Consider the following 27,877-nt stretch of genomic DNA (forward strand, 5'->3'; position numbering starts at 1 on the left):
CATATCGGATCCAGCTCAGAGAGGAAGTTGGGACAAAAGTGTGTGTGTGTGTGTGTGTGTGTGCGCGCGCGCGCGCGCAAAGCACATGAGAGCAGTTAGAAGTGGCGTGGGGAGATTTCCTAACTGATTGGTGATAACAGCAGCAGTTATAATGATATGCACTTCAATCAGATTATAAAGGGCAACATTTATAATAACAACTCAGTCATAAGAATGTGTGTGAGCAGGGGAGGTGAAAGGTATGTGTACCTGATGCTGATGTCTGTATGTTTGGACAAGGAGAGGTATGTGTCCCTGATGTCTGTTTATTAGGAGGAGGTGAGAGGTATGTATCCCTGATATCAGTGTATTAGGATGGGGTGAGAGGTATGTATCCCTCATCGTATTAGGATGGGATGAGAGGTATGTATCCCTGATAGTGTATTAGGCTGGGATGAGAGGTATGTATCCCTGATATCAGTGTATTAGGATGGGTTGAGGGGTATGTATCCCTAATATCAGTGTATTAGGATGGGATGAGAGGTATGTATCCCTCATCGTATTAGGATGGGATGAGAGGTATGTATCCCTGATAGTGTATTAGGCTGGGATGAGAGGTATGTATCCCTGATATCAGTGTATTAGGATGGGTTGAGGGGTATGTATCCCTAATATCAGTGTATTAGGATGGGATGAGAGGTATGTATCCCTGATATCAGTGTATTAGGATGGGATGAGAGGTATGTATCCCTCATCGTATTAGGATGGGATGAGAGGTATGTATCCCTGATAGTGTATTAGGATGGGGTGAGAGGTATGTATCCCTGATATCAGTGTATTAGGATGGGATGAGAGGTATGTATTCCTGATATCGGTGTATTAGGATGGGATGAGAGGTATGTATCCCTGATATCAGTGTATTAGGATGGGGTGAGAGGTATGTATCCCTGATATCAGTGTATTAGGATGGGATGAGAGGTATGTATCCCTGATATCAGTGTATTAGGATGGGATGAGAGGTATGTATTCCTGATATCAGTGTATTAGGATGGGATGAGAGGTATGTATCCCTGATATCAGTGTATTAGGATGGGATGAGAGGTATGTATCCCTCATCGTATTAGGATGGGATGAGAGGTATGTATCCCTGATATCAGTGTATTAGGATGGGATGAGAGGTATGTATCCCTAATATCAGTGTATTAGGATGGGATGAGAGGTATGTATCCCTGATATCAGTGTATTAGGATGGGATGAGAGGTATGTATCCCTCATCGTATTAGGATGGGATGAGAGGTATGTATCCCTGATAGTGTATTAGGATGGGGTGAGAGGTATGTATCCCTGATATCAGTGTATTAGGATGGGGTGAGAGGTATGTATCCCTCATCGTATTAGGCTGGGATGAGAGGTATGTATCCCTGATATCAGTGTATTAGGATGGGATGAGAGGTATGTATCCCTGATATCTTTGTATTAAGAGGTTAGAGGTACAGTATGTGTCCCTGATGTTTGTGTATAACGAGGTATATATGTTAGGAGGGGTGAGGTATGCACCTCTCTCCCTCAACCCCTTATCATTCTCTATCCCTCACCCCCTCTCTCATCCTCTCTCCCATTCTCTCTGTGCCCCCCTCTTTCTCTCGCTGCCCTCTTTCATTCTCCTCCCCCGCCTCTCTCATGCCCTCCTCTCATGCCCCAAGTTTTGCCGCTCTAGCCGGCCACCTAGTTTGCCTAGTGGATAAACCGGCCTGGAAGGAGAGTTATGTGTCCTGATGTATGTATATTAGGAGGGGGTAAGGGGTATATGTCCCTGATATCTGTGTATTATGAGAGGTATGTATCTCTGATGTCTGTTTATTAGGAGGAGGTGAGATGTATGTGTCCCTGATATTTGTGTATTAGGAGGGGATGAGGTATCCCTGATGTCTGTGTTTTACGAGGGTGTATGTCTGTGATGTCTGTATATTAGGAGGGGGTAAGAGGTATTTGTCCCTGATGTCTCTGTATTAGGAGGAAATTACTATATGTGTGGGAACGCCTCCCCCCCCCTGCTCAAGTGATAAAAGTAACGTGTCATTTTCATGTAAAGTTTAATAATCAAAAAGACACAATGCAGCCTAAGGCTGCATCCATACAGCCTGCGCAGAGGCGTGCGCATCCGTGACGTCACCCGCATGAAGCAGGTGCATTTTTTTGGACATGCTAGATGCCCCGTTGAGGGGGGGCATGTCTGTGACATCACGGAGCTAAGGGCGAACCGCTCACGTGACCTGCCCGTCTCGCAGAGAAATCAGTTTCAACTGATTCCTCGCGCAACACGCGCCACCTCCTGCTGTCGCCCGCGCGGTCTATGGGCGCGATCAATGCTTTAAGCTTAAGGCAATGTGATCGCACCGCCCGCACGGTCTTCAACAGCATAGACTGCGCCTAAGGCTGGGGCCATAGAGGGGTGAGGAGTTCCGAGCCGCGCTGACGCTGAGGCTCGCCTGCTGAAATCTGCGCGATTCCATGGACTTGCAGGCGAGCCAGCGTGCGCGAAGGGAGCCGGGGGGGGAGGTGGTTGGAGGCGGGGCAGTGACGTCGCTGGGCCAATCGCCCGCGACGCACTGACGTCACGGCGCCGACGTCACGGCGCTGTGACGTTGAAGCTGCTTCAGGCTGATTGGATGTTTTCAGCCGACAGCGCGCTGAAAAACAGCTTGGCGCTCGGCTGAAAATTCCAAAGCCTCAGCACGCCTGCGGACGCTCGCGTGAGCCCCCTCTCAAGGCATCCTCATTGAGGATGCAGGGGCTCAGCGCTGAGCGTCCGCACGGCTCAGCGCGGCCTCCCCTGCTATGGACTCGGCCTAAGTCTCGTGACCACAGAGGTGATCTCGGACAGTACTATACAACATACATACCCCTCTAGACCAGTGGCATTCTCATTGCTACAACCTCCTGGACTCCCCAGGCTCAGATTGTCATTGTGCTCTACACAACCACGAACAACGTGGACAAATAAAGAGTAACACAGCCTTGAATATGAATGAGTGAATGAATATGGTCTGTTGGTAAATGCATTGTCGTTATAAGATAAGGTTTCTTTTGAAACCCATTACTGTTCCTTCTTGGCCATGTTGATAAGTTGGTGGTGGCAGAGTTTGCATGGCTACATCTGGTGTGCTCCCTCACGTGTGGTTTTATTTAGCCTGTTGCAAGTTGCATTTCTTGTATCAACTTTTCACGTCTATACAAAGTTACAACTGGGCTACACTGCTAGCTGCAATGGGGAGATAGTGTATGTTTCAACAATATGTAATATATCTTTTCATATCTAGTATGTTCTCTTATATATTGGGTGCAGTAATGATTTAGACATGTAATTCTGTTATTCAGTCAGTTTTGTAAGCGGTTTGTCTTTTAGTCACTGCTGCATTCATTTAGGCGCTGACCCGCGCTGAGGCGCGCTAACGCTTCAGTGAGCCCCTGCAGCCACAATGAGAGTGGCTTTAGCAGGGGCTCGCGCACGCTTCCGCAAGCGTGCGGAAGCGTGTCTTATTAAATTTTTAGATTTGGTGCTCACGGGAGCGCAGGGCCGGTCACGGGAGCGCAGGGCCGGTCACGGGAGCGCAGGGCCGGTCGCGTGAGCGGTTCGCCCAATGAGGGCGAACCAGCTCCGTGATGACACTGGCCCGCCCCTGACACGCCTCTGGACGGCACGCGGACCAAGGCCAGGGAAAGCACCCGCTTTCCCTCAGCCTCCGCGCGCCTCCGCATGGCTGCCGTCCTATGGACGCAGCCTTACGTTGGTAATGGTGTTCACGATTGCATGCTGCAACAATCAGGTATTTTTACATTGATTAGGTGTATGGTATTAACTTGATCACTAATTGTTTATTGCGGTAATTTTAGATACACCCACAAACTTGATGATGTCACTTTCATGAGTGGTGGTTAGTCACACCCGTTTCACCTGCATCACGTAAAGCAGTTCACTTTAGGTACAGATATAAGGAGCATTTTATGTACACCACTTTATCTTGACAAAGGTCAGTGTATATGACCGTAACGTTGATCTGTGTGGATTCAAATCTTTTTTGTATGAAGACCTCTGGAGTGCCGGTTCCTTCTTGCTTTTGGAGGCTGTGTCCTGCATTATAGATCTCCCCGACAGGGGATACTCTCTCTGCTTCTAAGGTAGCTATTTAGATCCAGTGAGTGCACTTAACCTCTTTCTTCTACCTATCTCTATATACAGATCTGTGCCTGCAGTGTATATGGTCCAGTGGTTACCTTGAGCAGAAGGACATCGTTGTAGGGGATATGCTCACTAGAGTCATACTCAGGGTGCATGTGGTAACTCTGAACCCCAAGTATCATCTGCTGAGAGTCCTCTGATTCCATCACATCATGAGCTCTGAGGAGGACTTTATTATCCCTACATTAACACAGACAGTGTCACTAACTCACTAGTTAAAGTCACAAGTACACTCTCTTTGAATTCTATGGTTTTACATATCAGGACATAATAACAATCAACTGTTCCTTACCAGTTCTTAAAATTAGGTAAATACAACAACACATGACATTACACAGTGTCATGATTTATTTAACAAAAATAAAGTAAAAATGGAGAAGCTATGTGTGAAAAATTAAGTACGCTCTTACTGCTTCCATAGGAATTAAGATGCTAAATAGCAGACAGGTGCTGCTAATCAAATGCCCTTGATTCATTGATCATCAGCAAGTGTGACCACCTCTATAAAAGCCGAAGTTTTAGCAGTTTGCTGGTCTGGAGCATTCAAGTGTGTTAACACAATGCCAAGGAGGAAAGACATCAGCAATGATCTTAGAGAAGCAATTGTTGCTGCCCATCAATCTGGGAAGGGTTATAACGCAATTTCCAAACAATTTAAAGTCCATCATTCTACAGTGAGAAAGATTATTCAAAAGTGGCGAAAACCAAACACAGCATATCAGCACAAACACCTCATACCAACTATCAACCACGGTGGAGGGGTGATGATTTGGGCTTCTTTTGCAGCCACAGGACCTGGGAGCCTTGCAGTCATTGAGTCGACCATGAACGCCTCTTTATACCAAAGTATTCTAGAGTCAAATGTGAGGCCATCTGTCCGACAGCTAAAGCTTGGACCATGCAACAGGACAATGATCCCAAGCACACAACCAAATCTACAACAGAATGGCTGAAAAAGAAAAGAATCAAGGTGTTGCAGTGGCCCAGTCAAAGTCCAGACCTCAACCAGATTGAAATGCTGTGGCTGGACCTTAAGAGAGCTGTGCATAAACAAATGCCCACAAACCTCAATGAACTGAAGCAACGTTGTAAAGAAGAGTGGGGCAAAATTCCTCCACAATGATGAGAGAGACTGATAGTCATACAGAAAATGATTAGTTCAAGTTATTGCTGCTGAAGGTGGTTCTACAAGCGATTAAATCATAAGATATACTTAGTTTTTCACACATGGCTTCTCCATTTTGGCTTTATTTTTGTTAAATAAAACATGACACAGTGTAATATGTCATGTAGAATTAAAAAGGGGGTAATATATCTGCGTACATGAAAAAAGTTGGTAAAAGGCATGTAGTGTGTATCACACTGTTTACCACTCGGCAGCTGTTAGCTGTAGATTCAGGTGCTTGCTTCCCTCTGCTGCTGCAGCTCAGTTGATTCTGGGGCAGGACGTCAGTCTTTTCACTCCCAAGGGGATTTCCCTTCATGCAGCCAGGTTCAGCAGCTGGTACTGGGGCTCGGTGAAATCGCTCCTGCTTCCTGGCCGATATGAAGCTGCTCCTGTACCTCGGCAGGTGTATCCTCTGCACAGAGGTTAAAACGCAGCTTGCTGGGGTGCCCTCAGCGTGCCACGATGCCGCTCCGTCGCGGGACGCTGTGTAATGGCGTCACTGTCTACACAGCAGTGGTGGATTCAATAGGGAAGTTTGAACAGTCTTACAAAGTCTCTCACAAGTGTCCAAAACAGCACACAGGATGAAATAAGAACAGGACAGGCCAATACATAGACAAAGGCCAATGTAAGCAGATATAAGGCAATAGAATGTTACATCCAACTAGTTTCGTAGAATTAACTACTTCTTCAGGGAATAATTAGGCCATTACCCAGAGGTCTTAAATACCTCACATAGATACCTTATTGGTCAACCAATTAGGGATAGACCAATCATCTATAATAGGTAATGGTCTGCGTGATAGGGAAGATGTGTAGTTTACTTTTAAAACAACAACTTTATTAACAAAAAAACAAAACAATACCTATTTAATATAAACTTACATATAGACAAAACCTAGCATAAATAATTAAAAACATGCTGGAATAAAAGAAACACAATATTAGTCGACTTAAAATAGACACCATCATTACTTGCATAAAAAGATGTAACTAGAAAAAAGCGTAGGATAAAGAAAGGAAAACAGAGATACAGAGATAAATGATACATCCCCTAGGTACAGAGGGGTGGTGAGCTAAAGATTCAATAAAGTGCCCAAATATCCACATCCTCATTTAACCCCTTAGGGGACATAGTATCTAACTTATGTATCCAATATGTCTCTTTAGAAGACAATGTTTTAACTCTGTCCCCTCCTCTTCTATTTACAGGAATCAACTGAATCCCCTTAAAAGTGAGACTTGACGGATCTTTATTATGGTGTATCAGGAAGTGTCTAGATACACTATGTTTTTCAAAACCATTTTTAATATTTCTGACATGTTCCTGAATCCGAACTTTAAGGCTGCGTTTGGTTCTGCCTACATATTGATACCCACACGCACATTCCAATAGGTATACAATATGTGTAGAGGTACATAGAATAAAGTCATCAATATTAAAAACTTCCTTCGTTACTTGTGAATAAAAAGTGTGTTTGTCAGGATGTTGGTATTTACAAATCGTGCAATTACCACAGATATAGTTGCCTTTTGGTTTAGGCCCTAGCCAGTTCGTTTTCGATGTAGTATTGCTCTTACTTATAAAAACATCACTAGGAGCTAACAAGTTTTTGATATTTTTTGCTCTCCTGTAAATAAACCGTGTTTTAACGTCAAGATGTGATCCCAAAATGGGATCATTGCACAATATACCCCAGTGTTATGAAAAAATATAATACTCTATTAAAATGTTAAAGTTCTGCGTACATCAATGCAAAAAATACAATGGGCAATGGGTGGTTAGTGTTACCACACGCTGGAACTATTGGATCACAGCACGGCTCTTCAGCAGGGACATCAGAGGCACATCAGCAGCCGAAAACATCCACTGGAATACCATCTATAGAACTCTGTGTGATCCTACAACGGTCAGGGTAACAGCATGGCAGGGAACTGATGTAGAGTCCCGCAATAGAGTCCAAGGAGCCCAGCGTATCTCGCACGCCGCTCCACGCACTTCCGGTGCATCACTCGAGTATACTCGTCACTCGCTGATTACGTGGCGGGCCAATTCCTTCCCCTCTGGGATTAGGTAATAGTCCGATATCGCGCACAGCAGTAACAGCAGGGCGACAGCGGACAGCAGGGAGAGGCACAATGTATCTTGCACGGCAAAAGACAACTATGATCAAATGTGTGGCACTTGTCCAACGCGTTTCGTAGCAAGAAGCTACTTCAGGGAATTCCGTGGAGTGGAGCGGCGTGCAAGATACGCTGGGCTCCTTGTACTCTATTGCGGGAACCTACATCGGTTCCCTCCCATGCTGTTACCCTGACGGTTGTAGGATCACACAGAGTTCTATGGATGGTATTCCAGTGGATTACTTCGGCTGCTGATTTGCCTCTGATGACCCTGCTGAAGAGCCGTGCTGTGATCCAATAGTTCCAGCGTGTGGTAACACTACCCACCCATTGCCCATTGTATTTTTTGCATTGATGTACGCAGAACTTTAACATTTGAATAGATTATTATATCTTTTCATACTTCACTATATGCGTTGTGCGCTGTGTTTCTGTTTCACTCTCCTCTCCTATGGACATGTAACTATGATGAGCCAGTAGGGAGGCAGGTCAAGGAGGGACTTTGAGGGGACAGCCTTGACAAAGGCAGATCTGTTCAGGCCTGAAGGTGTCAGGCTCAATCAAGAGCAACCTGTGTGATTGGACGTGCACGCGTCCTGCGCGGGTGAGATTGCAGTACGGATAAGATGGAGATCAGCCTAAAGAGCTGGATAGCCCAGCAGCTGATATCGGTAGCCGTACGGAGGAGAGACAGCTGACTGAGGGGATTCCCCGACGGTCATTGGAAACGGTGATACCAAAATAAACCTTTGCGAAGTACAGGCCTGCTTCACCCAGTTACAAACACAAGCTCCAATAGTGTACCGGTACCTCAAGTATAGGCCTGCATACCCAGGATTGGAAGGCCTCTTGGGTTGACATTAACACACACCTGTGCAGCGCCTATGTGAACTATTATTAGAATGTATTGTCATTAGTATGTGGTGATCCTGTTTCTAAGGATCATGAAGTTCCTGTCAACGTTTAATCTATATAAATCCGTTATATAACATTGTTGTGGCAGTTGTGCACCCTAGTTTGTTCCACACACATGTGGTATTTATCATAGGTATAAGGACGTGGCCCCCACCTCACCACCAGGCATATAGTCTGAGGTACAGGAATATAGAAGGGTTACAACAGAGGGAGAGAGGAAACAGAGAGAGAGAGGGGGGAGGGAATGTGTGAGAGAGGGGGGAGGGTTCCCAAGGCCACCGACATGAGGATGGGGGGGGGGGGGCGAAGAGGCCACACCTCCCCCCCATACAACAACCAGGGGCTCCAATGGAGACTAGTCGTTGTACCCTAGAAAGCGGTCCACTGCCCTGTGCATTAGGAGGGGTGAGGGGTATATGTCCATGATGTCTGTATATTAGGAGGCGCCAGGAATGTGTCCCTAATGTCTGTGTATTAGGAGAAAATCATTATGTATAATTTAGGGTCCCCCGTCCCCCCCTCTGCTCAAGTGATACAAGTAACAAAGTGTAATTTTCATGTAAAGTTTAATCATCAAAAGACACAAATCAAACATTGGAAAAACAGAGGGGCAGATATGAGCGCCAGTGTGCAGGGATAAGAGAGGTTATAGGTAGGTATAAGACATAGGAGGGGTTCTGTGCAGCGATGATGGCTACTGGGCAGGGATCAGAGGGGTCCCATGCAAGGATGAGATAACATTGGTTCTGTGCGGGGGTAAGATGGGTTCTGTGCAGGGATAAGAGGGATCTCTGTAGGGATAAGAGATAAGATGGGTTCTGTGCAGCCGGACTCAGACACTCCCAGCTCCATATTTCGACATTGTCTCCTTGATCCAGGGCAAGTATTTGGCGACTCTGGCATATACTCCCGGGGGGTGATCATATCCGAATGATACAACACCTTCCAGAGCCCCCCTACACACCAGTGGTCCCCCAGAGTCACCCTACAAAGAGAAAGTGAGAAGAGGAGCTTAGAGAGTTGTAGATATAACATTCTAGGAGATGAGATATGACCAGGGAAACATATTGGGGAAAATAAATCTTGGCTTTATTCAGCCCGTAACTTAAAACCATACAGTTTTAAAGGGAGCACACAAAACAGCATATCACCCTGTAGGGCAGGGGTGTGCAAACTGGGGGGCACGATAATTTTATGGGGGGGAGGGGGGCGCAGCGGTTGCAGAGGTCTTGCGCTCTTCCCCTAAAGCATTTACATTAAATACCGGGGAGTGCGCAAGGCCTCTGTAACTCACTTACCTTCTCTCCAATGGCATCGGGCGACACGACGTCACATGACCCTGTGGCATCATTTGACGCCTGATACCATGTAGAGGGGGCGCGAGCACTGGGGCTGAGCAGACGGGGGCACAGGGGCCAAAGGTTTGCGCACCCCTGCTGTAGCGGCTATCTCACTCTCCCAGTCTCACTCTCCCAGTCCCTATCTGAAGGGCTGGGAGGCTAGGCCTCTTATCAGGGGATCTTTCCCTCTGCCTGGGTTGGTGTCCGTGGGGTGCACCTGCTGTCGAGTTCCAGTGACCGCTGTGTCCTGGAATAGAGGAGCTGGTTCCCTGGGATCCCTCTCTGTCAGTATTCACCTCCCATGTGCTAGAGAGCGCTGTTCCTTGGAATCTTTACTAGCAGCACAGGCCCTCTGTGCTCAAGAGACCTATGCAATTTGTGCGGCACACATTTAAACCTGCTTGATGAGACAGGTGGAGACGGTTACAAATAACCAGCTCCCTGGTGGACTCATCAGCTAAAGACAGGAAAGGCACTTTCACATACACCCCCCCGACCCCCCGGTGTGTGGGCAGCTTGGGCATGCCACGGTTGAAGCCCATCCCTCCACTCTCGAGATGTGCCTACGACTCAAAACAAGAGTGGTTGGAGGGAGAAAACCCTCAGTCACGCAGGGACTTGGGCCCTTTCTCCAGGTGTTCTTTACTCCTCCCAGAATTGTTGGGGTTTGACCTTGGGCTACCATCTGACACTCCTAATATGAACAAGGGCGGGTTGTCACCTTTCTAGCACTTACTGTCCCCAATATGTGGCCATGGTTGAAGAGAACACCAGTTACGCAGTCTTTGTGTCTGGTGAAGATAACCAGTTTCTCTTCACATATGAGCTTGTACTCAGTTCGTTTTAGTCACTCATGGAGGACTATTTCCAAGCACATATTTCCATGATGCACTTAGCTTCCTCATGTCTGTAGAGGACTCCTGGTTCAAGCTCATTTTTCCACTCTACCAAGTCTTCTTCCCTGAGACTAGGGTGACCACCTGCATCTGGTTCAGTATCAATGATCATGGGTAGTTCACCCTGGGCGGAGTTTTAATCCACTCTGATTGACTCCTGTTTCATCTCTGTGTGTTAGTCGGTATACTTATCGTCTCGACGTATTACATTTTCTACACTGACCGAATCGTCAATGTGCGTGGAAACCACAAGTGGTCTGGTGGGAAATCTCTGCTATAGCAGATGTGTAGCACCGTTTTGAAGCTCCTGCAGTACCAGGACAGCTCTCTCATCCATTACGGGCTTAGCCGCAAGAAGCATGACCCCCTTATCAGTAGAGAGGTAATTTATGTTTGATTCAAGATACTTACATTCCAGTAAATCAATTTGGTTGCAGTTCCCCTCACACCTAACGGTTACACGTGGCCTCTCTTTTTTTGCAGTTGGCAAACCTGTAGTCATATGCCTTTTTCCCTTACAGAGATGAGTAGACATCTAGTGTTGCATCTTCAGGGATATGATCACAGATACAGTTCTGTCTCATTATAGCCAACGACTGAATCCTTATAGCGGCTATTTTCATTGTGAGGAATCCGAATTGGGCCATGTGGGCACGGTAGCATGACTAGATTTGTATTAGTCTTCTCAGTCGTAATTTGGTTCTTCTTTTTGTAGCACTGAGACGGTATTGCGGGTGCACTTATAGCAACGCACAGCTTGCTTGGTTGTGACGTAGGGCCTTTAGCTGGTTGAATCACTCAAGCAGCTTCCTTCATTTTCCTGTAGTATATTTACTGCAGACACTTCTAATCAAATGTTAGGAGTAAAATTACACATTGCTTCAAATGTTATTAATGCTTTCTTGGTCGTTTCATTCTCCATATTGACTGGAAAAGGCAGGCTGCTTTATTCTGGCGACACAGCTGATGAGCTTACGTCTCTTTGTAGGCAGCATGTTTGATGAGCGCTGCAGAGCGTTTACGCAGATAACTTTCTCTCTCCAACCTTCCTTGGATAAGAGCTCTGTAATATTTCTGGAGGGTTAGAACGCTTCTCTTCTTTCATTCAGACACTGCTCTGATCTGAGAGAGTTCCAACTGAAGACATAGGGGTGTGTTCTTACCCTGCTGAAAGGCGCCCTCTGCTTCTTTCAGTGCTAACTGCACTTCCAGCTTTTCTTGTGGGATTTGTTTCTTCATCTTTTTTTCCTTCATGAAGCTTCTCATTTCCTTCACTGACTTGATCAGCCAGATATGAAACCTCCTCTGTTAGGTTTCTATTCTTTCCACAGTCTCCTTAACGCTCAGGGCCTTATCGTAGTCCTCCTTCCATTTACGCATTTCTGAGTTGAGACTCCAGGGTTTCTGGCGTGAGACTGTTATCTCTATGTTGAGGGCGTGAAGCTCTTTCCGAGAGACTTCAAGATCCGTACTAAGACTGCAGACATCTTTTTGAGACTTTCAGCTTTGCAGTAAGGCTGAAATTCCTTTTTAGAGGTTTCCAGTTCTGTATGGAGACTGTGGCGATAGAAAATACCTGGGTGCTACCACGGAATTATATGTATGGGTGGAATAAAAAGTTCTTTTTAGAACAAAACAACCTTATAGGATATATAAGGTTCCCATCAACTTCCAACTCTCTTCCTGCAGCTCAAGACCCCAAAAGGACCTGTCCAGGATCCTTAGTGATACAGGAAAACAAGAGAAACAGGGGGAGCACAGGTAGAGGAATAATATATATAAAACACCTAGATTAAATCAAAGGACATGTAATCCTGAAACATTGTTTTTTTGTGAAGTGTAGAATAACATAAACACTTACACGGCCTTGTGTAAATGCTGTCGCATCAAGGTTTCTTTACTTTGTTTCTTTATCTTCTGTATCTTCTTGATTCTATCTTTTCTTCTCCTTTGATCCAAACGATGGCTTCTCCAATCTTCATATGACACTGGTTTACAGTATCGCCCTCGGTGCATAAACAGAGTACAAAACAGATTGTGAGGGACAATTCAAATACAGTATAACAATTACTGAGACCGACGGATAATAAGTCAAATGCAGAAAAAACTGCAAACACTCACACGGGCAAGTGTGAGTACACTCTTGAGGGAAGTACCTTTTGTTACACCTCTTTGGGGAGCTATCTTATGTGGCCCCTGCTGTCTCCAAAAAAAGAAGATATAGGTGGTGAGTGAGGGTATATCAAAAATTACTCACACGGCCACGTGTGAGTACACACTATGATTGGTATCTCTTCCTCCCTCTTTAGATGTCCAATAGCATCAGCAACGTAGGGATCACTCTGAGTGTGATGTTAACACAGTGAATCCAAGATGGAGTAATGGTGATCTTTAATACAAACTAAAAACAATACACAAAATCATCGTATATAAGTTAAAAAAGCGCTCAGTCAAAGCGACATGAGAGCTAAAAGAATAGAAAGCAGCCAGTCTTTTAGGATAGATGTGCAGGGTGTTTAGGTGCGCTGCTAACTCTCCCCGCTTCCGGGTGTTGTGTAGCGCTCCTATCTCCTGCTCCTGACGGTGGCCGAAATGGATCAAAATACTCGGGGATTGTAGCAATGCGTTTCGCCCTTTCTGGGCTTCCTCAGGCTCCGTAGAAAGGTATGACAGGGCTCCTAGCAATATATAGGCAAGCGCCTGCCAATCCAATCCTTTCCCCAAGTGACTCCCTTCAAACTTCGTCGCAAATACAATTAAGCCTTTTATACAGGAAAAGCTTAGAATGATAAGCGCACAATTTGTTATATATGTGCAAATTTCAATCAATTGGTTGTCACAAAGTCAACTAACTGCTTGGGGACCCGGTTTGCGCTTAGTTTTGCCAATATTTTTATGGCAAATTGGGAGGAGAATACCATCTGGTCCAATAACCCCTTTGGCGCAAACCTGGTCTCTTGGCATCGCTATATTGACGATGTGTTGTTTCTATGGAAAGGAAGTGAAAAGCTATTAGTAGACTTTATTGACTATATAAACACAAATGAGATCAATTTAGAATTTACGTCGGAACATAGCAAAAAAACTATTAATTTTTTGGACCTGACGATTTATATAGAACAAAATGTAATCAAAACGAAGACCTTCTTTAAGCCCACTGATGCCAATAATTTTTTGCTGTCCTCAAGCTGCCACCATCCAAAATGGCTCAACAATATTCCTTACGGTCAATTGAGGAGGATCAAAAGGAATTGTTCAGATATTGAAACTTTTAAAGAGCAGGCACTAACACTACAGGGGAAATTTTTGGAAAGGGGTTATCAGCCCAAAATGATAAATGAAGCAGTAAAGAGAACAGAATTAATTCCAAGATGCGATTTATTAAAATCAAAAACAAAAGAGAAGAATACGAGTTTTAACACAGCTTTTATTACAACATACAGTATAGACGCAAATAGAGTAAGAGATATCGTGAGAAAACATTGGCATGTGGTTCAGAAGGACCCCATCCTAAAAGGACATATCCCAGATGTTCCGAGAGTAATATTTAGAAAAGCTCCATGCATTAAAGCCACGTTAGCACCTAGTACATTTAGGAGAACTAAAACAATGAATGAGATACAGTGGTTACACCCCCCCCCCCCCCCCCGGTGGGCTTCTTTGGATGCCATGGTTGTAAGGCATGCAGACAGGTGACAAAGGGGGATAAGGTAGCTTTTAGTTCAAACACTACTAAAAAGGATTTTAAAATAAAACAAATGATAAATTGCCGCACTGAATATGTTGTCTACCTGCTTGCTTGCCCGTGTGGACTCCAGTACGTGGGCCGTACTTCAAGACCATTAAGGGTCCGAGTGCTGGAGCACATGGGCAATATTCGCAGGCAGGTGATGACGCACAGTGTATCCAGGCACTTTAGTCTGTGCCACGGAGGTAATCCTGAAGGCCTGAGCTACAAAGGAATCGAAAGAGTAGATCCACACTGGAGGGGCGGGGATAGACTCCAGAAACTTTGCCAACGCCAGACATACTGGATCTATAAATTAAAGACTCTAACCCGAAGGGACTGAATATAGATATAGACCTCTGGGCTTTTATTCAGATGCCTGTATGTCTCGCGATTAGAAGGGGACACCAAAATCTGTTTTGGGTTGTTGCCATTAGTATTTGAATTAAAGTCTTTAAGATTTATCATATTACATTGGAACTGAATTTTCCATTGACATTTACATAAAAAATATTATCAACAATTTTATGCTTGTCGAAATACTTACGTTATTATCCTTGTCAGGATTTTTTTCAGATGACACCATCTATCAGAATTACTTATGTGGGTTCCTTTCCACACATGTATACATTTGTACAAGGTTTTAATCGTTTATCATCTTAATGTTTTATTGTTTTAAAATATGTAATATTGCTCACTAATTATGCACTGTGATAACTTGATTTAAATATTTTCAGGATTTTAAGCTGTTTGTATAAAATTGTAATAAGTTAAATATATATGTTCTATAACTGTAACTATAATATGGATTTGTTATCAGTAGATTAATGTCCTGATACATTTCTGGGTACAATTTTTTGTATATTTAAGCGTTCCATTTTACTTTGAATTATTTATCTCTTTGCGATTTTTTAACAATATTCAGTATATTAGTAACTCGATTTCCTGCTCAGAGTTTATTTTATATATGTTTTTAATCCTAAAGTTTATTATTAACATCACTAAAGCAGCTAGTTGACTTTGTGACAACCAATTGATTGAAATTTGCACATATATAACAAATTGTGCGCTTATCATTCTAAGCTTTTCCTGTATAAAAGGCTTAATTGTATTTGCGACGAAGTTTGAAGGGAGTCACTTGGGGAAAGGATTGTATTGGCCGGCGCTTGCCTATATATTGCTAGGAGCCCTGTCATACCTTTCTACGGAGCCTGAGAAAACGCCCAGAAAGGGCAAAACGCGTTGCTACAATCCCCGAGTATTTTGATCCATTTCGGCCACCGTCAGGAGCAGGAGATAGGAGCGCTACACAACACCCGGAAGCGGGGAGAGTTAGCGGCGCACCTAAACACCCTGCACATCTATCCTAAAAGACTGGCTGCTTTCTATTCTTTTAGCTCTCATGTCGCTTTGACTGAGCGCTTTTTTAACTTATATACGATGATTTTGTGTATTGTTTTTAGTTTGTATTAAAGATCACCATTACTCCATCTTGGATTCACTGTGTTAACATCACACTCAGAGTGATCCCTACGTTGCTGATGCTATTGGACATCTAAAGAGGGAGGAAGAGATACCAATCATAGTGTGTACTCACACGTGGCCGTGTGAGTAATTTTTGATATGCCCTCACTCACCACCTATATCTTTCTTTTTTGGAGACAGCAGGGGCCTCATAAGATAGCTCCCCAAAGAGGTGTAACTAAAGATACTTCCCTCAAGAGTGTACTCACACTTGGCCGTGTGAGTGTTTGCAGTTTTTTCTGCATTTGACTTATTATCCGTCGGTCTCAGTAATTGTTATACTGTATTTGAATTGTCCCTCACAATCTGTTTTGTACTCTGTTTATGCACCGAGGACGATACTGTAAACCAGTGTCATATGAAGATTGGAGAAGCCATCGTTTGGATCAAAGGAGAAGAAAAGATAGAATCAAGAAGATACAGAAGATAAAGAAACAAAGTAAAGAAACCTTGATGCGACAGCATTTACACAAGGCCGTGTAAGTGTTTATGTTATTCTACACTTCACCACAAACAATGTTTCAGGATTACATGTCCTTTGACTTAATCTAGGTGTTTTATATATATTATTCCTCTACCTGTGCTCCCCCTGTTTCTCTTGTTTTCCTGTATGGAGACTGTGTATGAGGCTTCCAGCTCTATACGAAGAGTGGGAACCCCGTTCAGGAAGATGTCCAAGTCTGTCCTGAGGCCGCTGATCACCTAGCGAGAGACAACCAGCTCTGTTCTGAGAATAAGAACGTCTTCCCGGAAGACCTCCCGCTCGGAACAAAAACGGTTTCTGGGAGACTCGCAGTCTCGTGCGGAACTGGTAATCGCTACTAGCAGCACAGGCCCTCTGTGCTCAAAAAACCTATGCACTTTGTGCAGCACACATCTAACCTGCTTGATGAGCCAGGTGGAAACTGGCTCTAGCTACAATTAACCAGCTCCCTGCTGGACTCATCGGATACAGACAGGCTTTATGTGGGCTGCCTTTCTAAACCTTGGAAAGGCCCATTTATACATGTATGTTTATATGTGTGTATAAATATATCCTTGCTATACATTTATGAGAAAGGAATGGTGATAAGTTTGCGCTGTTCCAGGAGAAGCTGGAGCCATAACGGTTAGTAATGAATCTCAGAACACTGCAGACTGTGACATACAGTATACAGGAAACAAACCACGGAGACGGAGTTCCTTACCTGGCTGGAGTCACTGATTTCGCTGTTGCTGCCTGCGCAGATCATGCCGTCACTCAGCGCGGGGATGACACGGCGACACTGCCTGCGGCTGACGATGGTGACATTGGTCTCAAACAGTTTGTCTGTTGCGAAAAACATGTCGATCAGCCCCCACCCGGCCACGCTGCAGGGGGTGTTCGTGGGGATGTCACTGTTGCTGGACGGCAGGTCAATAGTCTGCACGTAGCGGTTTATGGTGGCTTTGGCTGTCAGCTGGTGGGGGGGAACCAAGGTTCAGAGGTCAACAAGTGAGCAATGTCAAAGTGTAAAGAATGAACCGATTGACTGCTGGAAAGCCAGCAATGCATTGCAGAGCCTTATAATAAACACGCAGAGCCAAAGAATAACACACAGAGCCATAAAGGAACAGAGACCGATATAATAACAAAGAGCAATATAGGGGGGGTGGCATTGCATTGCAACACCCCCTGGCAGGAAAGGTGTGAAGATACACAATTTGGTTGCTATGAATCAACACAATTTTAGCACACAGAAGCCCCATTTCCATGCCAGGGTAAATATTTCAAATCCGTTTAGCTCCTGTGTGCAAGGTTACAATACTTTGGCCAAAGAATTTAACTCAGTGACCCTCACTTATGAGAAGGAAAACAGATCAGTATTTCACTATATGCCTTGTCATATTGGATGGAGCATTGGGTCTGTCTTCAGCTCCCGTGTAACCGGACTTACGACCTCCTTACATTTGATACATCTGGGAGGTGGGGGGGCAGTGGATTTTGAGTGGGGAGATGGGAGCTGCTGGAACCTGTCTGGAGTTGAGCGAGTGGGAGATCAGCGGAATAAGGGACGGCTCCCTTTCTCTGTCAGTCCTGGCTCAGCCTGGCTGTCAGTGTTATTTGGGATTTTCCTAGTTCCCTGTGGCTTTGAGAACTGGCAAACACCAAAACACATTAGGAAAAGTTTTTTGCTCCTCATGAAAATGTTACAAGCTTAAATATTATGATAGAAAAATACTTGTCCTGTGCTTTGTTTATTTTCACCCTAAGCAAAACTCTTGTTCCTTTAAAAAGTGACTAGAGTCATTTTGCAGGCATGGAGCTGTATACAGCTCTCTATATACAGCTCTGTGCCTGCAGTGTATACTCCAGTCCTATATACATCTCTATACACTGCTGTCTCTGTAGTGTATATTCCAGTCCTATATACAGCTCTGTGCCTGCAGTGTATCTCCAGTCCTATGTACATCTCTCTATATATAGCTCTGTGCCTGCAGTATATACTCCAGTCCTATATACAGCTGTGTCTGTAGTGTATATTCCAGTCCTGTATACATCTTTCAATATGCAGATCTGCGCCTGTAGTGTATACTCTCCTGTAAATTGGCCAGTGGTTACCTTGAGCAGTAGGATATCGTTGTAGGGGATATGCTCATTAGAGTCATACTCTGGGTGCATGTGGTAGCTCTCAACCCCAAGTATCTGCTGAGTGTCCTCTGATTCCATCACATCATGAGCTCCGAGGATGACTTTAATATCCCTACATTAACACAGACAGTGTCACAAACTCACAAGGGCGTGTGACACAAGGAAAAGTGACAGTTACAGTGAGAAGGAGCAAAGGGGACAGGGACATGGGGACAGTCACAGTGAGAAGGAGCAGAGGGGACAGGGACATGGGGACAGTCACAGTGAGAAGGAGCAGAGGGGACAGGGACATGGGGACAGTCACAGTGAGAAGGAGCAGCGGGGACAGGGAAATGGGGACAGTCACCGTGAGAAGGAGCAAAGGGGACAGGGAAATGGGGACAGTCACCGTGAGAAGGAGCAAAGGGGACAGTCACAGTGAGAAGGAGCAGCGGGGACAGGGAAATGGGGACAGTCACAGTGAGAAGGAGCAGAGGGGACAGGGAAATGGGGACAGTCACAGTGAGAAGGAGCAAAGGGGACAGGGAAATGGGGACAGTCACAGTGAGAAGGAGCAGAGTGGACAGGGAAACGGGGACAGTCACAGTGAGAAGGAGCAGAGGGGACAGGGAAATGGGGACAGTCACAGTGAGAAGGAGCAAAGGGGACAGGGAAATGGGGACAGTCACAGTGAGAAGGAGCAGAGTGGACAGGGAAACGGGGACAGTCACAGTGAGAAGGAGCAGAGGGGACAGGGAAATGGGGACAGTCACAGTGAGAAGGAGCAAAGGGGACAGCGAAATGGGGACAGTCACAGTGAGAAGGAGCAGAGGGGACAGGGAAATGGGGACAGTCACAGTGAGAAGGAGCTGAGGGGACAGAGAAATGGGGACAGTCACCGTGAGAAGGAGCAAAGGGGACAGGGAATGGGGCAGTCACAGTGAGAAGGAGCAAAGGGAACAGGGAAATGGGGATAGTCACAGTGAGAAGGAGCAGAGGGGACAGGGAAATGGGGACAGTCACAGTGAGAAGGAGCAAAGGGGACAGGGAAATGGGGACTGTTACAGTGGGAAGGAGCAAAGGGGACAGGGAAATGGGGACAGTCACAGTGAGAAGGAGCAGAGGGGACAGGGAAATGGGGACAGTCACAGTGAGAAGGAGCAGAGGGGACAGGGAAATGGGGACAGTCACAGTGAGAAGGAGCAAAGGGGACAGGGAAATGGGGACTGTTACAGTGGGAAGGAGCAAAGGGGACAGGGAAATGGGGACAGACAGTGAGAAGGAGCAGAGGGGACAGGGAAATGGGGACAGTCACAGTGAGAAGGAGCAGAGGGGACAGGGAAATGGGGACAGTCACAGTGAGAAGGAGCAGAGGGGACAGGGAAATGGGGACAGTCACAGTGAGAAGGAGCAGAGGGGACAGGGAAATGGGGACAGTCACAGTGAGAAGTAGCAGAGGGGACAGGGAAATGGGGACAGGCACCGTGAGAAGGAGCAAAGGGGACAGGGAATGGGGGCAGTCACAGTGAGAAGGAGCAAAGGGGACAGGGAAATAGGGAGTCACAGTGAGAAGGAGCAGAGGGGACAGGGAAATGGGGACAGTCACAGTGAGAAGGAGCAAATGGGGCAGGGAAATGGGGACAGTCACAGTGAGAAGGAGCAAAGGGAACAGGGAACAGTCACAGTGAGAAGGAGCAGAGGGGACAGGGAAATGGGGACAGTCACAGTGAGAAGGAGCAAAGGGGACAGGGAAATGGGGACAGTCACAGTGAGAAGGAGCAGAGGGGACAGGGAAATGGGGACAGTCACAGTGAGAAGGAGCAAAGGGAACAGGGAACAGTCACAGTGAGAAGGAGCAGAGGGGACAGGGAAATGGGGACAGTCACAGTGAGAAGGAGCAAAGGGGACAGGGAAATGGGGACTGTCACAGTGGGAAGGAGCAAAGGGGACAGGGAAATGGGGACAGTCACAGTGAGAAGGAGCAGAGGGGACAGGGAAATGGGGACAGTCACAGTGAGAAGGAGCAAAGGGGACAGTGCTATAAAAGCATCAAGCACTCGGCACTTTCTTGCAGCTACTTGAACATTGTTTTCACATCAATTTGAATGAGCAAGGGCATAATCCCATTGGTGTCTGTGCTCAGTGTAGCAATGTACATAAAGGGCGTAACGTCAACTGTCTGTATATTCAAACTACAGACTGGGATTATTTGCATCGTTATTTTTGATCCCCACTCTGTGGCTTTATTGTGGTGATACATTGTAGCTACGGGACTCCTTTTTTCCTCCTGAAGGGAAGTATCACTCTTATTAGACGTAGCCACCCCCACTTATTTTTTGGATTGTCCTTTTTTCTTTTTTGGGTTGTTGACTTTTTGGCAGTGTGTAGCTCCTTTTTTGCACTTCATTGTGAAGTTTGTAGTGTGTATGTTGCAGAGTCCCCTACCTTGTCTCCGGTGCAGGTGACTGATCAGCTGTTTAGCCGACAGAGCTCCGCGCGATCGGGAAGAGTGTCGGCGGCCATCTTGGCATTTCGGGACTACATTTCCCAGAAGCCATGGGTGTGTCACATGGGCCGTTGTAACCAATCAGGAGCAAGCGGCCATTAGAGAGAGACTCCTGATATCCTCCGAGGGGCCGGAAACACGCGGCCTTCTTGCAGGAGCCGGCAGAGAGGACGGACGCGTCCAGGGAGCCAGTAATCCCCTGGACTTGGCCAGAACTCTGCCCCAAGGCCCAGATCCCTCCAAAGAAGTGGAGTGTCATAGGGAAGGCCCCAGATAGGGACCCTCCCATTAGAACCTCAGCTGTACTACCGCGCCGGTGGACAGACTGCGGCCTGGGACCAGGCTGCACAGGTGAGGAATCCTTCCGCTGGAGATCGCCCCGCGGACCGCTCCCTGGACAAGGTGTGAGGGGAATTGTTGGAGGCCCCACTGCATGGGACCTAATACAGTACCCTACCATCAATATTCCCTGGTTTGGCCTGAGACCAGGAAGATACCAATGTGCACCATCACATCACAAGGAAGGGGGGTAGCGCTACCTCACATTTGGGTGGGACTGCTTGTGTGGACACCAGGGCATAGGTCTCCAGTGCACCCGCAGTACTTTGGGGGAAAACCACGCCGAGTGTTGTGTATTGTTTTGCATTATATTATATAGTATTGTTATATGTGGTGTCAGTAAATACAAGTTATATATTACCAGGTGTGATACTGTTTATTACTGATTATACTGGTTTCTATGAGGAGTCATCCCGCCCACTATGGGATCCCTCATAGGTGGAGGCGCTGCACGAAGAGAGAGAGCTCACCCCAGGCTCCCAGAAGTGGAGGCTCAGGATTCCTGTGAGTGTGAACAAAGATCAAGCGCAAGTACTGTTAAAAAGATATATATGAGAAAACGGCAAGAGGTATAAATACTATCCTGTAAAGGGTGCAGTTCCTGAGATGAATTCAATCCAAATCCATAGAGACAGTGGGGCAGGTAATCGGGTGCACACTCACATCCGGTATATATTGAAAAGACAAAAAAAACACAATAGTGCAACAGAGTATATAAATAAGGAATTCTTTCCTAGCCAATATACTGATTTGGTCCTACTCACATTTTATATGAGCAGTTAGAGCCTTGTAGTTGTTAGAGTAAACCACTCAGATAGCAGATCCCAGGAGGGATATCCCAGATATGGAAGAGGAGGACACAAAAAATAGTGCAGGTTGCTTTATAAACAGAAATTATAAGAAAAAAATAGTAGCACTTTCAAACATAGGTAGGTTTTGGGCATTGGGACAACCCCGGGATATATAGTGGGCAAAAGTCCAACAATCCCTGTTCCGTAGGAGAAACCATGTGGCAGCCGTCCACTGCTACTCCCTGGGTCCAAGGACTCAATCCAGAATGGCCAATCACTCACCCATGTTCATAAAGCCGCCCAACGCGTTTCGTTCTCCCGAACTTCTTCAAGGGGCATTGATATTTGTTCCTCTCTTCCTTTCCCTCTTATAGTTTAATTTTCTCGCCATTCTGCGACACGCAGTGACGTCACCCCGTCTCCCTGCATCACTATACGCGTGCGGGTCAGTGATGTCACCGCGCATGTGCCGTCGTGCGTGTCACAAGCACAGAGGGAACAAGTCCCTCTCCTGCCCCAACACACAGCCATTCCGGGATGCACGATGACCTCACCTCCCCACCCAACCTCACAACGCACATGCGGATCAGTGACGTCACCGCGCATGCGCCGTCATGTGTTCCAGCTATAATCTATAAAAAATAAAATAATTATATATATATATATAAAAAAAAAAAAAAGAGAGAGAGCGCGCACGCCCCATAGCATAAAACTGTATTTAATATTAAAAGGGGAAGGGAAGGGGGAGGAAAGAAACACACTCACAAGATAAAAATGATAATTAGGCAATTTGTGATAATATCACCACCATCCAGTATCTGTGCTGCAAACGTCCGCACTTGTGGGCTCCCTCAGGGCTGCGTGAAGAGGTCGCAGCTCACCGGATACCAGGGGTGTTGTTTGCCGACTAAAATTTATCCACGGGAGTCCAGACAATCGCCTCTCCACTTCAAATGGCCACCATATGTATCCCACGCTGGATCCGGCCTCGTGCGCAGCGTCGTAATGACGTAATCGCGCTATCAGAGTCCCTGACGCGTTTCGTCACCACCGGGCGACTTTCTCTGGCGCTACTACCTTTGTTCTTTCATATATATATATATATATATATATATATATATATATATATATATATATATATATATATATACAGTGTTCGACAAACCTAAACATTTGCTCGCCCCGGGCGAGTGGATTTAACCCCCGGGCGAGTAAATATTGGCCCAAGCAGCACACGTTTGGTACTAGGTGGCGAGTAGATTTTTTTGTGTGGCGAGTAGATTTTTTGGTGATTTTTTGGTGATTTGTATATACACGGCAGCCTAAAGGGGACAATTCATACAGTATGCAGAATAACTAACAAATAACAGCTGCATACATTAAAAAACATTTAAAAGACAAACTACACACACTGGGTATAATACATATCAAGACCAACTACCAAAATATAATATAAACAATATTTAGAAATTACAAAACACAAAGAAGGCCTTTACAAAGGCATACAAAGCTAGCACTATAAACAGAGCGGGAATGCATATATAATCTAATATACAATAAGACAAATGTAGACGATTGATGACAAATTCTAAAAGAGAGAAATTCATATTGTCAACAATATATAAAAAATATAAAATATATTATAAAAAAATAGATATTAATAGTGGTAAACAGCACGGCAGATTAAAATCCTGCGAGTGTACAGGTAACAGCAGCACGCGTAATCGCCCGCGGTTTCCCTTCGGCATAGGGAAAGTGGGTTACATTTGGGGGCGCTGCTGAGATTCAGACCTGGGTTGCCCGATCTAAATTAAAGGAACTCAGGTTAAGAAGGGAGCATGTCTCTTCCGTCCCACCAGAGGGTCCGCGAGCCCTGGAATGCCAAGCACCTCCCCGACACGTGATCGCCGTTGGCCATGTTCCTATGTCCACCTCCCTAGATGAGGTATGTTCAACAGTGGGTCAGCTCCTGGGGTTCGCTGGTGCCCACGTCATAGACCTAGACTGGGACCCCACTTACCAATGGAGCCTGGTTCTATTTAGCTGCGGTCGTCATATGCAGGAGGAAGATTGTGCACAGGCCTTGCTGCTCCCTGGGGCACCGCCTGGCTGATGCCCCCTCATATATCCCGACCTCACGATAAAAATTGAGGATTTTACTTCCGGACCAGTACTGGAGGTGCCTTTGAGGGCTGAACTCATATACCCCTCGGATAGCCCCAGTGAGAACGTCGCTAGCCCAGGGTCAGTTCACAGCCACCGGTCTGGCCACAGCAGTTGCCGCTTGTCCGGAGGCCCAGACTTCGGGGAGGCATTACAGCAACTGGCTGACAAGCTTGCGCAGTCATTCCAAACCCAATCCAAGCCTTCCGCTAGAGATCACCCCACGGACCGATCCCTGGACAAGGTGTGAGGGGAATTGTTAGAGGCCCCACTGCGTGGGATCTAATACAGCACCCTACCATCAATATTCCCTGGTCTGGCCTGAGACCAGGAAGGTACCATCGTGCACCATCACATCACAAGGGGGGGTAGCGCTACCTCACATTTGGATGGGACTGATTGTGTGGACACCGGGGTATAGGTACCCAAGGCACCCTTAGTACTTTGGGGGAAAACCACGCCAAGTGTTGTGTATTGTTATTGCATTATATTATATAGTATTGTTATTGCATTATATTATATAGTATTGTTATATGTGGTGTCAGTAAATACAAGTTATATATTACCTGGTGTGATTCTGTTTACGGGAACAGACGGAAAATAGGGGGAGCAGGGGGTTAGAGGGAAAAAGAACACAAACCCTCAAACACAGTATTCAAATAGCCGTGTAAGTTATATATATATTTCTCTCCTTGATCCCATCCCCACTCCAAGTAAACCATCTGGGTTAACAAGAAGCCGCAGCTACAAGATACCCCTCTACACTTTTACTCACACAGGGCCGTGTGAGTATTTAATTATTTGATTATTTAATCATTATACCCCACGTCCAGTTTTTGTAAGGTTTTGCAAGGTTTTTGACTAGCTATTTGAATACTGTGTTTGAGGGTTTGTGTTCTTTTTCCCTCTAACCCTCTGCTCCCCCTATTTTCCGTCTGTTCCCATGTACATTAAGGGTTTGGATACCCCTTTCTGGGGTTGAGCAGAGGAACTTACTAGGATTTACGAATTTCACTGTGAAAGACCACATTTATTGGTTTGAATAAGGTATCGTATTGCACCCTCCACCCTGATCTAACATCCTAAAGGTAAGCGCTCCGGATTTTTGTGATGCTGTTTATTACTGATTATACTGGTTCCTATTAGGAGTCATCCCACCCACGCTGGGTTCCCTCATAGGTGGAGGCGCTGCACGAAGAGAGAGAGATCACCCCAGGCTCACATCTCAATTTGATTTTTCCAGCGACCGTAGCCTGACGTCGCGTCGCCGGCACTATAAGCGTAGCCTTAGTGTCACAGCTGTTTATGAGTGCTGCAGGTACTCTTATTATTTTATTTCAGTTCCACATACAGTATAGACTTTAAACAGTGGTGTCAATGTATCTATACACAGACTGGGCGCAGCCATTAGATAGGGTGACCAGAATTCCAAAAATAGAAACCGGGACACATAAAAAAAAAAAAAAAATGACATCACATAAATAAATAATATAATGGTATTTGTCTAATAGCGTTCCCCTTTATGCTGTATTATTGATTTGCCTCCTCTCTTCTCCCTCTTTTCTCTGCCCTCCATTTTCTCTATTTCCCCTCCCCGTCTTCCATCTTTTTCTCCCTCTCCCCTATCTTCTAGCCACCTATTTTCTCCCCTCTCTTCTCCCTCTCCTCTCGCCCCCTATTTTCTCCCCCCTCTCCCTGCCCCCTATTTGTATCCCCTCTCCTCCTCCCTCCCTGCTACTGCTCCGACAAAACTGGGACATTACAGAGATTGTCGGGACATTGGGACTGTCCTGGCTAAACCGGGGCGTCTGGTCACCCAACCATTAGAGTATATCCAATCTATATCATTGAATGTAGTGTCATATACCTATGCTAAGGATCTCGGACAAGCAGCAATTCTAGACAAGTGTGTGGTATACATTTTCTGTATAAGTATTTATATTTTCAAAATGGATTTATATATATATATATATATATATATATATATATATATATACACACACACACACACACACACACACCTTATTTAATATTAAACATGCAACAAGATGCTTTTCTGAGCGAGTGCTTGTTTCAAATGACATATAATCGGTTTCTCTGTGGTGTTTAGTGTGAATATGTCTGTATGTATAACCTGTGTCAGGTATTCACAAGGGAGTCTTGTATACCTTTTCCCAGATATGTGTAAGAAAAAGGGCTCCACCATATAAAATCTGCCTGCTGACTAGATGTTCAGTACAGGCAGTCCTCGGTTATCCGACACAATGTGTTACTCAAAATGGCGTTGGATAGCGAAACGTTGTAAAGCGAAACACGTTATCCCATAGGAACACTGTTTAATTTAAAGGTTCCGTTCCTGAAGGCATTTTTAACACTAAAATACACCAAATATTTTATGCAGACAATAAGATATGCAGCACACACATAAATTATATATTGCATATACTGTATTATATATATAATATAACATAATAAATAATATATTATATAATATAATATATTATATAGTATAATATTATATATATGCTCTTACAACGCTTTGCAACGTTGTTTATGTGAATGTGTGTATATATACAGTATATATATATCTTACAATATATATCTGAAAGCATTGTATGTGTCCCTGTCTGCACTGTGCCTAGCGGCAATCTGATTGGTCCCTTGGCCCGCCCGCCCCCCCACACCTCTCACTGGCCTCAGGCGGATTGACGGGCCAAAGGTCCAACACACACACACACACCTCTTACACACACACACACACACACACACACACACACACACACACACACACACACACACACACACCTGTTACCCGCCGGTCCCGGAGGCTCCGCCGCTTTCTCCCCGAACATCAGCCTGAAATCCAACTCATCTCAGCCGCAGTGCGTGGCGCTCATCGGGACCCGCGCGCACCTCCTCCTCTCCCCGGGTCTCCCGGTTTCCCGCGCTTTTTCCTCCCCCCACCCTCCCGGCGCCGCTGCAGTCAGCGGGGGAGCGGAGCGAGCGTCCGGGACACAGCGGGGATCTCACCTCACCACGGCTCTCAATTGTGTGCACGCGCCGCGCGCCCCCGCGCTCTCCTCCTCCCCGGGATGCGCTCTCCTCCTCCCCGGGATGCCGCTGTGTCCGCTCACCGCACTCTCCGCACTGTGACCCACCCGCCTGTGATGCCCCCGTGTCAGTGGGTGCCTGTGATGCCCCTGTGTCAGTGGGTGCCTGTGATGCCCCCGTGCCCCTCCCTGCCCTTTGCCCCCCCGCCCCTCCCTGCCCTTTGCCCCCCCGCCTCTCCCTGCCCTTTGCCCACCCTGCCCCTCCCTGCCCTTTGCCCCGCCGCCCCTCCCTGCCCTTTGCCCCCCCGACCTTTGCCCTCCATGCCCCTTGCCCCCCCCTTCCACGCCCCTCCCCCCCGCCCTTCCACTCCCCTCCCCCCCCTGCCCTTCCACTCCATGCCCCCTGCCCTTCGTCGCCCGGGCAACGCCGGGTATATCAGCTAGTATATATATATGTACATACACAACGTTGCAAAGCGTCGTAAGAACGTTGGATAAGCTGTAAAAATGAACATAGGTAGCATT

General features: G+C 46.1%; 1 protein-coding gene across 4 annotated transcripts in view; it reads right to left on the reverse strand.

Annotated features, from left to right (window-relative positions):
• LOC142501531 (duodenase-1-like) overlaps positions 1–27,877 on the reverse strand; it is a 43,054-nt gene that overhangs the window by 4,699 nt on the left and 10,478 nt on the right. Inside the window, exons 1-4 of one of the 4 annotated variants that reach the window (XM_075611536.1) lie at positions 20,949–21,213; positions 18,495–18,636; positions 17,101–17,352; positions 8,976–9,411 (exon numbers count right to left, since the gene is read on the reverse strand). In XM_075611536.1, the coding sequence (XP_075467651.1) occupies positions 9,259–9,411; positions 17,101–17,352; positions 18,495–18,602 (513 nt within the window). In that variant the 5' untranslated portion in view covers positions 18,603–18,636; positions 20,949–21,213 and the 3' untranslated portion in view covers positions 8,976–9,258. Of the gene's footprint in view, positions 1–8,975; positions 9,412–17,100; positions 17,353–18,494; positions 18,637–20,598; positions 20,663–20,948; positions 21,214–27,877 lie in introns of those variants that run through there. The other 3 variants (XM_075611534.1, XM_075611538.1, XM_075611535.1) reach the window with 3 other exon arrangements.

This window comes from Ascaphus truei, chromosome 8 (genome assembly GCF_040206685.1).
Source record: "Ascaphus truei isolate aAscTru1 chromosome 8, aAscTru1.hap1, whole genome shotgun sequence".
NCBI lineage: Eukaryota > Metazoa > Chordata > Amphibia > Anura > Ascaphidae > Ascaphus > Ascaphus truei.